This window comes from Mobula birostris, chromosome 18 (assembly GCF_030028105.1).
Source record: "Mobula birostris isolate sMobBir1 chromosome 18, sMobBir1.hap1, whole genome shotgun sequence".
Lineage (NCBI taxonomy): Eukaryota > Metazoa > Chordata > Chondrichthyes > Myliobatiformes > Myliobatidae > Mobula > Mobula birostris.
Genome location: NC_092387.1, coordinates 10,314,116 through 10,329,702, shown reverse-complemented (window position 1 = coordinate 10,329,702; position 15,587 = coordinate 10,314,116). Strand labels below are relative to the sequence as shown.

At 41.5% G+C, this 15,587-nt stretch overlaps 1 protein-coding gene across 1 annotated transcript in view; it reads right to left on the bottom strand.

The window, feature by feature from the left end:
* Positions 1–15,587, bottom strand: part of vps13c (vacuolar protein sorting 13 homolog C) — a 387,871-nt gene that overhangs the window by 360,128 nt on the left and 12,156 nt on the right. The window contains exon 3 of the mRNA XM_072282204.1: positions 1,656–1,698. Within this exon, the coding sequence (XP_072138305.1) occupies positions 1,656–1,698 (43 nt within the window). The remainder of the gene's footprint in view (positions 1–1,655; positions 1,699–15,587) is intronic.

Here is a 15,587-nt window from a genome sequence, read left to right as displayed (position 1 = left end):
AAAGAGATATATTAGAAGTACTATAATGTTGCACCACCATTGGAACATATTTTCAGAGGAACAGGCTTAAAAAGTCTCCTTTAAAAAATTGGAATATTGCCACACCCGTGACCACTCAAAATAAAGGAATATTTTGGAACTTTCCGAGCAGCTCTAGTATCTCTGGGAACACCTGAAAACTAAGTTCAAAGAGAGATAACACACCAGCATCTCATAAACTATCCACCCACCCATACCACCAAAATCTCCTGCTCCAAAAGGAGGTGGAGTTTGTGGATCCCACACTGGCTTCATCAGTAATCTCAGAAACCACATGATGTAGGGTTTCAACCTGAAACATTGACAACACTTTCTTCCCTACAGGTGTTGCTTGACATGCTGAGTTGCTCTAGCAGATTTTTGTTGCTCAGAACTCATAAGTAGAGTGGAAACAAGTTATCTTCTTTACTAAAAGACTGCTTAAGAAGATAATGAGGGAAGGGATGGTGGAGCAGCTGGTAGAGCAGTTGCTTACAATACCAGAGACCCAAGTTTAATCCTGACCTCCGTCAGTGTAGAGTTTGCACGTTCTCCATGGTTTCACTCAGGTGCTCCAATTTCCACCCATCTCCCAAAGACATACAGATTGGTAGGTTAATTGGCTGGTGTACACTGCCCCGAGCAAGTGCTGCTTTAATCTGGGAAAGGTTTTGGAGATCTGGGCAGAATATAATGGATAACGGTACTAGTTCAGGATTAGGTGTAAATGGTGGTTAATGATCATCATTGAATCAGTGGGCTGAAGAATCTCTATTACGCTGTATCTATTTCTATTGCAGACAGGTGTTGGAATAATAGAGTTGTAACAGAAGGTGATTCAACTTCTTTAATATTGATTGAGACAGCTGTATTGTGAAGTGATTAGAAAGGGCAGAATTCATTCAGTATATCCAGAGGTAACACTTACTTGAACCCAAGATCCTTCTGCACTTCATTTCTCCACCAGTACCTTCAACTGATCTACATTCTGTTGCATTCTTTGACAGCCCTCTACACCAGAAATTCCCAATCTTTTTTATGCCATAGACCCCTACCATTAACCAAGAGGTCTGTGGAACCTAGGCTGGGAACACTTGCTCTACACTGTTAACAACTTTACCAATCTTTGTGTCATTTGCAAATTTATAACACATCCATTTATATTTTCATCTGAGTTATTTTAATGCATCACAAAGTACAGAGGTCCCAGCACCAATACTTTCAGAACACCACTGATCGCAGACCTCCAGCTAGAATAACACCCTTCCACCCCTACTCTTTGTCTTCTGTGGGCATGCCTGTTCTGAATCCAAGCTACAGGGTCACTGTTGATCTCATGTATCTGTATCTCCTTTTCTCTAATATCATGCAATGTTACATCAAAAGCACAAGGTGCAATACCATTCTAGTCCAATAAAACAATTTGAAATTAATTTCATTGACAATATAGAGAATTATATTTTGTATTAACATTAGATCAAATATCTACCAGAACAGCAAATACTGGGATTAACCACTTACCTTTTGAACTCCAACTTTATTACACAAGATACTGGTCATGCTATCAATATTCCTAACTCAAAAAGTCATGGTTGGAAGAAAGCAAAATTGTACAACTGAACTGCACCATTACATACCTATTTGTCCAACCTTGATTTTGAAAGGTACATCAAAATCACTCTGTTTGGGAAGAAAAAATGAGGGAATAAAACATTAGTTCTGGTGAATACACAATACATTGACAAATTCACACATCAACAGAAATATTAATACATGATACTGCCTTAACAGAGACCAAAAGAATATTTCAGGAAGTACATAACCCTCACCCTCTCAGCCAAGTGTCATTACATCAACTCACAATCTTAATCATAAACTCTCTCACTGAATCACTGAACCAGAACCAACCAGAACAAGTCACATGTTTCAACTTGTATTTTCACCACAGCCTTTCAAATTTTTCTCCCAATCCTAAACCTGAGACTCAATGCCTTGCTTTGCAATAGGATCCTTGTCTTTCTGACCCATGGACTGCAATTTTTAAGAATAGGCAATAATACCATGATTATCCTCAACGATGGCGCTGAACAAGGCTGTGCCCTCAACACCCTACATACACACAACCGGGAGGCCATATTCTGTTATAATTCCATTTACAAGTTTACAGATGACATATCTTGGGCCAAATCCCAAATAATGATGAGTCAGAGTACAGAAAGAAGACAAGAGAGATGAGTGATATGGAAAGAAGACAAGAGAGATGAGTGATATGGTGTCATAACAGCTATCCTTCCCTCAATGCCAACAAGACAAAACAGCTGGTCAATAACTTCAATGTCAATGAAGCTGGAGTGGAGCTGGTTGAGAGCTTCAAGTTCCAAGGTGTAAATATCACCCACAAGTTGGTCCAGCCACATTGTTACCATGGCCAAGGAAGTACACTAATATCTCTACTTCCTCTGGAGGCTAAGGAAATTTCAGCATGTCCCTGTTGACCCTCATCAATTTTTATAAATGCACATTAGAAAACATCCTATCCAAAAGCATCAATGCTTGGTATGGCAACTGCTCTACCCAAGACTGTGAGAACTACAGAAAGTTACAGACACAGTTCAGCACATCGCAGAAACCAGCCTCCTTCCATGAAGAGTTCCCAATGCCTTGGGAAAAATGCTTCCTCTCTCATTCCACAAAAGATGTAAAAGCCTAAATTCATGTACCACCAAGCTCAAGGACAACTATTGTGCTATTATAAGACTATTGAATGGTTCTCCAGTACATTAAGATGGACACCTGTACTCACAATCCACCTTGTTATGACTTTGCGCCTTATTGCCAGCCTCCATTGCATCTTGTAACTGTAACACTACCTTCTACTTTGTACGATTGCTCTTCCCTTGTACAACCTCAATGTACTAATATGACTCAGAGGCAGAGCCAGAATCACAATGGTGCTAAATTGCAACTTCTTCTCATTTATCCATGAAAACAGCTGATTTTCTACCTTTGATATCTCTCCTTTTCCCTTTCAGGATGGATGGGGTTCTATTGAAGACCCTGACCTGGAGTTACACTCGGACTTCAGTTCTTTGCGGTGGTTGGGCCCACTCTCGGGGGTTCATGACCAGCCACTTTTCGATACCTCTTTTCGCAGCCTAGAAGACGAGCGTGTCTTTGGGGTTCCAAGGTTTTGTGGTCCTGTAGATGAACTGATTCTAAGATGGTACTGCTGACTGAAGTGCCGCAGGAGAGAACGGAACATCAGAAGCAATGGATCAGCTGTTGCTGCCGTCTCTCTCTCTCTCGTTTGGTAGGTGAGAGTTGAGTTGCCTCAGAACTCAGAAAAAAAAAGCAGCATGACAGACTTAGAGAATTGTAAATCAGCAAGTTGTTTTGTTATGTCTCCCCTCTCACTGGGAAAGGGGTCACCTTTTTTCTCCACTTTAGGGGGTGTGAGAACCTGTGACATGTCAAATTGTCAGGTGAGCAATTAGTCTGTGTTGTACTGCTGATCATGGCCTATAAAGGGGCTTTGCTATTGCATGCTTTGTGGGTGGAGGTTGCTGACACTTTTTTGCTGAAGTGGGTGGGGGTGGGGGAGGGGCATTGCTTTGTTGCTGCTTGTGCATGCAAAGGGGAGTGGGAGGGTTTTGAAGTTCTAACATTTTTACTGTCATTCATTCTTTGGGGCACTCTTCAGTTTTCGTGGATGTCTGTGAAGAAAAAGAATTGTATACATTTCTCTGATATTAAATGAAACTACTGCACTTTCGATGAAACGATCTGTATTGCTGGCATATAAAACAGAAGTTTTTCACTATATCTCAGTACATGTGACTATATTAAACCAATTATCAGTTCCCTCTTGAAAGCCACAATAGAACCAGCCTCTACCATATCTGCAGGATATGCATTCCAGATTCCAATGAATACGTTCAAAAACTTATTCTCAGTGACTATTAATTCTCTTCCCCTTCGTTTTATACCCATGACCTCCAGCCCTTTAACCCTCCACCAAAGGCAGCGTTGCTCTATTCTCTCTATCCAGACTGTTCATTAATTTATTTACTTCCACATATTCATCACGTTTATATTAGGAATCTGCATGGTTAATCATAACCCTACACTTTCAGGGTCTTTGCTCCTTTATCTACCTCACTGGCTCTTCACCAATTAAGTCCTGGAATTCATTCCCGAAATCATGCCATCTTTCTCAGAACTCTTCTTTGACCAATTTGTCAATCTTCAAATACATTATTTCCGATAAGACCATAAGATACGGGAGTAGATTTAGGCTATTCAGCCCTTGAGTCTGCGCTGCCATTTCATCATGGCTGATTTATAGTTATAGAGTCACAGAAAAAATACAGCACAGAAACAGGCCCTTCAGCCCCTCTACTCCATGCCAAACCATTTAAACTGCCTACTCCCATTAACTAGCACTGGGACCATAGCCCTCCATACTCCTACCATCCATGTAGCTATCCAAACTTCCCTTAAATGTTGAAATCGAGCTTACATGCATCACTTGTGCTTGCAGCTCGTTCCATGCTCTCACAACCCTGAGTAAAGAAGTTTCTCCTTATACTCCACTTAAACTTTTTACCTTTCACCCTTAACCATGACCTCAAGTTGTAGTCCCAACCAAATTCAATGGAAAAAGTCTGCTTGCATTTACCCTATCTATACCCCTCATAATTTTGTATACCTCAATCAAATCTCCCCTCAATCTTCTATGTTCCAAGGATTAATGTCCTAACCTACTCAATCTTTCCTTATAACTCAGCTCCTCCAGACCCAGCAACATCCTTGTAAATTTTCTTGTATTCTTTCAACCTTATTTACATCTTTCCTGTAGGTAGGTGACTAAAACTGCACACAATACTCCAAATTAGGCCCCACCAATGTCTTATACAACTTCAACATAATATCCCATCTCCTGTACTCAATACACTGATTTATGAAGACCAATGTGCCAAAAGCTTTCTTTACGACCTTATCTACCTGTGCTGCTACTTTCTATGAATTCCCAGATCCTTTTAATCTACCACATTCCTCGCTGCCCTACCTTTCACTGTACAAGACCTACTCTGGTCAGTTCTACTGAAGTGTAATGCCTCGCAATTGTCTGCATTAAATTCCATCTGCCACTTTTCATCTCGTTTTTCCAGTTGATGCAGATCCCTCTGCAAGCCATGACAGCCTTCCTCAGTGTCCACTACACCCCCGATCTTGGTGCCATCTGCAAATTTGCTGGTCCAGTTGACCACATTATTACCCAGATCACTGAAATGGACAACAAACAACAAAGGACCCAGCACCAATCCCTGCAGCACTCCATTAGTCACAGGCCTCCAGTTAGAGAGGCAGCCATCTACTACCACTCTTTGGCTTCTCCCACAAAGTCAATCTCTAATCTAATTTACTACATCATCTTGAGTGCCAAACAAATGAACCTTCCTGACCAACCTCCCATGTGGGACTTTGTCAAATTTCTTGCTAAAGTCCATGTAAGTAACATCCACTGCCTTGCCTTCACCAATTTTCCTGGTAACTTCCTGGTAACTCTATAGGATTGGTTAGGCAATCTACTACACACAAAGCCATGCTGACTATCCCTAATCAGTCCATGTCTAACCAAATACTCATGTCTAGTCCCTTATAATACCCTCCAATAACTTTCCCACAACTGATGTCAGGCTCACAGGTCTAATATCTTGGCTTACTTTTAAAGAAATTCCTCTTCATCTCTGTTCCAAATGTTCCTCTATTTTGAGGCTGTGCCCTCTGGTCCTAGACTCATCCACTATAGTAAACATCCTCCCTACGTCCACTCTATCCAAATATTTCAATATTCAATAGTTTTCATTCTTCTAAACTCCAGTGAGTACAGGTGGAGAGCCATCAAATGCTCCTCGTATGTTAACCCTTTCATTCCCAGAATTATTCTTGAAAATCTCCTCCGGACCTTCTCCAATGCCAGCACATCTTTTCTTAAATAAAGGGTCCAAGGCTGCTCACAACACTGCAAGTAAGGTCTCGAAAGTGCCTTATTAAAGCTTCAGGATAATATCCTTGACTTTACACTCTAGTCTCCTGAAATGAATGCTAACATTGCATTTGCCTTCCTTACCACTGACTAATCTTTAAAGAATTCTGCAGAAGGACTCCCAAGTTCTTTGCACCTCTGATTGTTGAATTTTCACCCAGTTTAGAAAATAGTGTATGCCTTTATTCCTTCTACCGAAGTGTATGGCTATACACTTCCCTACACTATATTCTGACTATATGATATGACAAATCAGTGAAACTACATTGATTTCATGTTAAATCCTTGCACATTACTGTCAGCAGATGAGGCCAGAAAGACAACAAATCAGAAGAAAATTACGGATCTTGCTGTCTAAATCTGTATCTCTCCATAAGTGGCAGCACAAGTTGATAGGGTAAAGACGCAAGACATGCTTGCCCTTATTAGATGATGCATTGACTTGAAAAGTCGGGAAGTTATGCTGCAGATTTATAAAAACTCTGGTTCAGTTGCATCTGGAATATTGATTTCTTGTTACCCCAGTATTGGAACAATTTGGAGGTTTTGGAGAAGATGCTCCCCGGAGTACAGGACACGTACAGTCAGGAGAGGCTGGACAAACTTAGGTTGTTTTCTCTGGAGCGGCAGAGGCTGATGGGACACCTGAGAGAAGTTAGTAAGTTTACAAGAGGCATAAATAGAGTAGACAAATCATATCTTTGTCCCCAGGTTGAGGTGCCTAATACTAGCCTAGCATGTACTTAAGGTGAAAGAGGGCAAGTTTTTTGTTAAACAGAGAGTAATGGTTACCTAAAATGCACTGCTGGAGTGGTGGTGGAAGCAAATTGATAGAGGCATTTCAGAGGCTCTTCAACTGGTTTAAGAATATGCAGAAAATGGGGGATATGGACCTTGTGTAAGCAGAAGTGACTCGTTTAGTTAGGCCTTTAAATATTAGTTTAATTAGCTTGGCAACCTTGTGGGCCAAAGGCTCTATTTCTGTTCTATGTTCTACATTATAAGAAGTGTTGATGAGATATGAAAAGAGTGAGGTGTACACAGACAGGAGCTAAACATATGAATGAATCACAAGGCACCTCAAGGACATGTGCACAGGGTACTGCTCTACTCTCTCTACACTCACAACTGTGTGGCAAAGCACAGCTCAAACACCATCTATAAATTCACCAATGACACCACTATTCTTGGCAAAGTTTCAGATGGCAATGAGGAGGCACACAGGAGTGAAATAGAGTGGCTGGTTGACTGGTGTTGTAACAACAACCTTGCACTCAGCATCAGAAAGACTAAGGAACTGCCTGTGGACTTCAGGAAGGGAAAGTTAAGGGAACACACACCAGTCCTCATTGAGGGTCAGCAACTTCAGATTTGTGAGCATCAACATCTTTGTGGATCTATCTTGGGCCTAATACATTGATGTAATCCATAAGAACATAATCTGTAAGAGCAGCATTAGGCCATTCAGGCCATAGAGTCTGCTCCAGCATTCTATTGTGGCTGATTTATTTTTCCTCTCAACCACATTCTCCTGCCTCCTCCCTCTAACTTTTGACATGCATATTCATCAAGAACCTATCAACCTCTGCTTTAATATACCCAATGACTTGACCTCCACAGCTGTCTACGGCAATGAATTCCAGATTCACCACACTCTGGCTAAAGAAATTCCTCCTCATTTCTGTCCAAAAGGGACATCCACCTATTCTGAGGCTGTGCCCTCTGGTCCTAGTTTCTCCTACTATTGGAAACATCTTTTCTATTCTGATCTTCCACTATTCGATAGGTTTCAATGAGATCACCTCTCATTCTGCTAAACTCCAGCAAGTACAAACCCAGAACCATCAAACATTCCTCAAACATTAACCCTTTTATTCCACTGATCATTCTCATAAAGCCCCCCTGGATCCTCTCCAATGCCAGCACATCCATTCTTCGATATGGAATCCAAACCTCTCATAATGCTCCAAATATAGTCTGACCAATACCTTTGAAGCCTCAGCATTGCATTCTTGCTTTTATTTATTTATTTTTATTTACAGAACAGTGCATAACAGGCCCTCCTGGCTCTACGAGCCATAATGCCTAGTAACCCACCTATTTAACCTTAGTGTAATTACAGGATAATTTACAATGGCTAATTAACCGCAAAACCAATGTGTCTTTGGACGGTGGGAGGAAACTGGAGCATCTGGAAGAAACACACATGCTCACTGGATGAACGTACAAACTTCTTACAGAAGACGTCAGAATTGAACTCTGACACCCCAAGATCTAATGCTAACCACTACGCCACTGTGGCACTCATTTTCTAGTCCTCTCAAAATGAATCCTAACATTGCATTTGTCTTCCTTACTACCGATGCAACCTGCAAGTTAAACTTTAGGCAATTCTGCACTAGGATTCACAAATCTCTTTGCACTTCCAATTTCTGAATTCCCTCCTTGTTTAGAAAATAGTCTATGGCTTTATTTCTTCTACCAAAATGCATGACCTAGATTTCCTACACTGTATTCTATCTGCCACTTCTTTACCTATTCTCAACTGCCCAAGTCCTTCTCAGACGCCTTAATTCCTCAGCATTACATGCCCTTCCACCTAACTTTGTATCATCCACAATCTTAGCCACAAAGTGCTCAATTCAAACATCTAGATTATCAACATATAATGTGAAAAGTAGCGGATCCAACACCGATCCCTACACAACATGTGTCACTACTAGGCAACCAGAAAAGGCCCCTTTATTCCCATTCTTTGGCTCCTCTCAGTTAGCCAATCTTCTGTCCATGCCAGCATCTTTCCTTGTTTAGGAGCCTTTAACAGTCTGTGGCGTCTTGACTAAGGCCTTCTGAAAATCTAAGTAAGCAACATCCACTGACTCTCCTTTGTCTTCACAGAACTGAAGACCAGCGGATTGGGAGTTGCCATCAAGATAAGGATTAGGGTTAGTGGGAAGGCAAATATTATCAGCTTCTTATCATCTATTATTATATCTCACCCCTGAGCACATCATTTCCTCCCTACCCATTTATATTTTCCGCAGGGACCACTCTGTCCATGACTCGCTGGTCCATTCATCCCTCCCCACATACCCTGAACCGTGGAACTTTCCCCTGCAAACACAAGAGGTGTAACACTTGCTATTACACCTCTTCCCTCACTGCCATCCAGGGACCTGAAAGGCCTTTCCAGGTGAGGAGAAGAATCACATACACCTTCTCCAATCTTGTCTGCATCATCTGGTGCTCCTGAGGTAGCCTCCTCTACATCAGTTGATGAAGCACAAACAAGAGCACCACAATGGTCATCCTGAACTGCCAACAGCTTGCTATTCAATTCCTCTTCCAATTCCCAGACAGACCTACCCATCCTCAGCTTTTTCCACTGCTAGGGTGAGGCCCAATGAAAACCAGGGAACATTTTATATTCCACCTGGATAGTCTAAAACCCAATGGTACTCACGCAGAATTTTCCATTTTTATTTAACCCTCACTTCTGGTATGTTTTCTTCTGCTTTCACACCACACCACCCCCCCCTTCCTGATCTACCTCTGGTCCTCCTAACTTTGTTTCCTTTCCTGTACCACCCATCCAGCACACCACTTCACCCTATCATCTAATTTCCTTTCTCTCCCCCTCTCCCAGTTCCAATAATTCACTACCTACTACGCATAGAGTGCTCCTGTTGTCCCTAAAGGGCCTTACTTTCAACAGGAGCATTATATGCGTAATACAGTGCAGAAGCATACTCTCGAGCCTAATTCACCCATGCCAGTCCAAGTGTCTCCCTAAGCTGGTTCTATTTTCTTGGGTGGACTGCAGGAAGCTTCTCCCAAACTAGAGAAGATAATATCAAAGAACATAGATTTAAGGTAAGGGGCAAGAGATTTACAGGGGGTCTTTCCTTACCCAGTGTGTGGTGATTGCCTAAAGTGAACAGCTGGAGAAAGTGTTGGAAGAAGAGCAGCTGACAACATTCAAGGGGTATCTATACAAGCATTTGAATTGTCCAGACTAGAAGGCCATGGGTCAAGTGCAGGAAGATGGGACTGATACACTGTCCACTGGCTGGCATGGATGTGGTAGACTAAATGGCCTGCTTTCCTGCCATCCTGCCATAGTACTCTAAAGCAAAAGTTGTTACAATTGTTCAGCAAGTCATTCAGCATCTACGAAAAGGGAAATAAAATCAGCCCATCAAATTCATAAAAAATCCATCAATCCAACTGCCCTTTTGACCTGCTGAGTATCTCCAATATTTTCTTATCACACAGGAAGGAGTAAAAACCTGAGTTGTTCTGTGAGATACATCTAAATCCTCCAAATCCTACTTGCAATTTTCCAGATGACACCCACCAACATCAAAAATAATAATCTAGTATTTATACACTCCACCACATAAAGTCCTGAGCCAGACAGGATACAATTGGTATCAACAGTGTTAACACTAAATACTTTTGGCTGCAAATGAATGTTCCTCATGACCAGAATCTAACTCTGTCAAGCATAAGTTTATCATATTAATTTTCAATTCTCTCAAATACGTGTTATCAACTCTGCAAGGCATATTTTCTGAACACCTATTAATTTATATGATATTTAATTTTGGTAAATTATGTAAAACCCATGAGAAAAGCAGATTATTTTTAAAGATGTAAATAAACAGGAAGGCTTTAGAGAGATGACATGAAGGTTGGTTGAGTTGTGGAGGGTTGTTGTAGGTTGCAATGGGACATAGAAAGGATGCAGAGCTAAGCTGATAAGTGGCAGATGGAGTTCAACCCGGAAAAGTGTAAAGTGATTCACTCTGGAAGGGCGAATTTGAAGATAGAATACACGGTAAGTGGCAGGATTCTTGGCAGTGTAGAGAAACAGAGGGATCTCAGGTCCACATCTATAGATCCTCAAAGCTACCACCCAAGTTGATAAAGTTGTTCAGAAGGCATATGGTTTGTTGGCCTTCATTAGTAGTGGGATTGAGTTCAAGAGCCACAAGGTAACATTGCAGCTCTGTAAAACCCTGATTAAACCATATAGGTGTCCCCCACTTTTCAAACGTTCGCTTTACGACACCTTGCTGTTACAAAAGACCTACATTAGTTACCTGTTTTCGCTAACAGAAGGTGTTTTCACTGTTACGAAAAAAGGCAGCGCACGCCCCAAGCAGCCAAGCTCCTCCCCCGGAACTGCATTTTAGCCGGCATTGCTTAAACACGTGGCTGTGAGCATCTGTGCTTTATGTTGATTTATTTTGAGCATCCATTTGCAAGATGAGTTCTAAAGTATCGGAAAAGCCTAAAAGAGCTCATAAGGGTGTTACACTTAGCGTAAAGCTAGACATAATTAAGCGTTTCGATCGTGGTGAACAAAGTAAGGACAAAGCAAGTTTGGCTTGTGGAAGTTAACGAAGATGATGTTGAAGAGGTTTTGGCATCCCATGACCAAGAACTGATAGATGAAGAGCTGATACAATTGGAAGAGGTAAGGATAAAAATCGAAAATGAATGCTGTAGCAAATGGACCGAAAGTGAAGTCGTCCAGGAACTGAATGTGAAGCAAATGCGTGAGATTTTTGCTGCAATTATTACAGAAAAGTACGACTTTAATTTTGAAAGGGTATGTAGGTTTAGGGCGTATTTGCAGGATAGTTTGAGTGCTTACAAAGAACTGTATGATAGAAAAATATGCGAGGCTAAGCAGTCAAGCATACTGTCGTTTTTCAAGCCTTCCACATCAGCCACAGCAGACGATGAACCTCGACCTTCGACATCGAGGCAGGCAGACAAAGAAGATGATCTGCCTGCCCTGATGGAAACAGACGACGATGAGATGACACCTCAGTATCCCACCAGCCCAGTGGTCCCAACCTCAGGGCCGCGGACCGATACATTGTCGCAAAGCATACAATGGTGCAGCGGTAGCCGGGATGCACCCAGCACATCTTTAAGAAAAAAAGTCGAAATAAACAAGCTAATTACTTAGGTGCCGCCTGTCACGTAAATGTCGGCCCAGATCAGAGGCCATTGCCGACTGCGTCGCTTCTGATCTGGGCCAATATTTACGCGCCGGGTGGCACCTAATTAATTAGCTTGTTTATTTTGGCTTTTTTCTTAAAGATGTGTTGGGCGTGTCCCAGCCACCGGTGCACCCCTGCATGCTTCGCAGATCGGTATCGGTCCGCGGCCTGGAGGTTGGGGACCACTGCACCACCCCAACCTCCGACGACTCAGCCTAACACACCATCATCTGTGTGCTCGGCGCTGTCTTCCCAATTCCGGTAAGTGATACTACACTGTACATACATTATTTCTACTTTATATAGGCTGTGTATTTTTATGTGTTATTTGGTATGATTTGGCAGCTTCATAGCTTAAAGGTTACTGGACAGAGCGCTTGTACCGTGTTTCTGCCGAGAGCGCTTGCGCCAGATTTTCGCTACGGTGGAGAGTGTGGCAATCATTGTAGAAAAGTATTTCTACTTTATATAGGCTGTGTATTTATCATATCATTCCTGCTCTTACTATATGTTACTGTTATTTTAGGTTTTATGTATTATTTGGCATGATTTGGTAGGTTTTTTTTAGGGTCTGCGAACACTCACAAATTTTTCCCATATAAATAAATGGTAATTGCTTCTTCACTTTACGACATTCCGGCTTACGAACCATTTCATAGGAATGCTCTACCTTCGGATGGTGGGGGAAACCTACTTGGAATATTGTGTTCAGTCCTGGTCACCTCGTTATAGGACAGATGTACAGTAGATTTACCAGGAAGTTGCCTGGAGTGGAGGGCATATCTTATAAGATATTGTCCATAACAGGAAAATGGGAAAAGCTTGGTGGGCACCATGATCAACACGGACAAGTTGGGCCGAAGGGAATGCTTCCGAGCTGCTACTCTATGATTCTAGTTTTCCAGTTGGTATTAAGAGACCATGACTGTATCAACATCCCCTATTATTTATCCAACAAGTTATTTAGAGAAAAGCAATCTGCATATTTTTTCAAAGTCACAAAAAGAGGGATACAGCACAGAAATAAACTCTTCGGCCAACTCATCCAAGCTGACCGTGATAATCAGCAACACAAACCCCATTTGCCAAATTAGGCCTGAATCTTCTATGCATTTCCTATTCAAGAATGCCTTTTAAATATTGTAATTATATCTGCTTCATCATTGCTTCAGGTGGCTTGATCCAGATAAACACAATTTCATGTAAAAAAAACTTGCTTCTTATAGCTCCTTTACATTTCTTCCTACTAACTGTTAGAGTGAGTTTTCTTGGGTAGATGATTTGTTTACACTTAAATGACTTTGGCTACCAGAATTCTATTGACTATTTGACAAAGTACTGTGGATTGAGTCCACAACAATGCGCTTCCTAAAAAGGTGTGAATACCAGATGCTTCTGGCGCCATAGTTTAACCAGATGCTGTACTTTCGAAGACAGTATTATCTATACATTATAAATATTAATTGTCTTCTATGTTAGCATGTAAAATGCCAAATAAATGTATTGTGGATTTAACTGCATTCCTAAAAGCTGTGGATACCAACCCAGACATGTTGGCATCGGAAGGAAAGGATGGTGTGATATTTTGTAATGTAGCTTCAATAGGAAGCATTGTCTATGCATTGTCTATAACTTTTTCAGTAGCAATTGCCTTTGTGTTTAGCATACCGAAAGCGTCTCTGTTCGTAGATGCCTGCTGTACCTTGTTGTGTGGAATAAAGAAGCTGCTTTGTATCTACCAGTGACTCTGTCTCTCCGGTGATTTCATCCACGCCACAACACTGACCTTAAACCTGTGCCAACTGGTTCTAGATTCCCTGCTCTGGGGAAAAATATTCTAACTATATGTCCTTCATAATTTTGTGAACCTCAAAGTTCAAAGTAAATTAATACAATCTCAAGTACATATACAATCACCATCTACAACACTTAGGTCCATTTTCTTCTGTGCAATCCACAGTAAATACAAGATACAGAATAGAATCAATGAAAGACCGCACTCAACAGGACAAACAACCAATGTGCAAGTGATAACAAACTGCAAATAAAAAAGTAAAATAAAAATAACAAATAAATAAATCAGCAATAAGATAAAGAGTCCTTGACAGTAAGTCCATAGGTTGTGGGAACAGTTCAGTGATGGGGGAGGTGAAGTTGAGTGAAATTATCCCCTCTGGTTCAGGACTCTCATGGTTGAGGGGTATTAACTGTTACTGAACCTGGTGGTGTTGATTGTGAGGCTCACGTACCTCCTTCCTGATAGAAAGCAAGCATGGACTGGATAACGGAGGCACTTGATGGATGCTGCTTTCCTGCGACAGCAGTTCATGTAGATATGCTCAATGGTGGGGAGAGGGATTTCTTTACTCTTTTATAAATTGACCCCTCAGCCTCCTAAACTCCAGCGAGAATAATCCCTGACTATCTAATCTCTCCTCATAATACAGCCCTCTATTCGGGGTTAATCTCTTCTGCACTTTTTAATGTCACATCTTTCCTAAGATTTTTGATATAGAGCAAGATAAAAGAAAAACCCAATTTGACATTGATTGAATATCCTGCAGCTATGATCATTACAATCAAATATGTATACTAACAGAAATTATTATTGCATATCACAGTGTAATGTACTGAAATTCACATTGCCTTAACCACGTATGAAATGACAACACATCAAATGCAAGTTGCTAATTACCATTGTTACTGTCTATAGCTGCTAACTTCAAACTATGCCCTGCTCTCTACTGCAGCAGTCCCCAAACACCGGGCCGCGGACCAGTACCGGGCCACGAAGAAATGATATGATTTGGCGATATGAGTCAGCTGCACCTTTCCTCATTCCCCGTCACGTCCACTGTTGAGCTTGAACGCACGCGAGGTCATTACGCATGCGTCATCCATGTCAGCACAGGAAGGAGATCAACTTCTCGAGCTTGCAAATGACGGCGGGCTGAAAAGTATGTTTGACATAACATCTCTGCCGGCATTCCGGATCAAAGTCAAGGCTAAATATCCTGAGATAGCTATGGAAGCACTGAAAATGTTGCTTCCATTTCCAATATATCTCTGCAATGAATGGAACGAAAACTAAATTGCGGAATAGACTGGATATAAGGAACCCATTCGCTGTCTCCCATCATCCCTCGATAGGACTGCCTTGTTGCAGGAAAACAAGTATTCAGCCCAGGGCTCCCACTGATTCAGTGATATTGGTGCGTTGCAATGATTTTATATGTTCATACGAGAAAAATTTGCGCTGTGTGTTTAATATCCAAACGTTACTTAAAATGTTATGATGCCACTGACTTATAAGTGACTTATATAACCATATAAGAATTACAGCATGGAAACAGGCCATCTCTGCCCTTCTAGTCCGTGCCAAACGCTACTCTCACCTCGTCCCACCGACCTGCACTCAGCCCATAACCCTCAATTCCGTTCCTGTCCATATAGCTGTCCAGTTTAACTTTAAATGGTAATATCGAACCTGCCTCTACCACTTC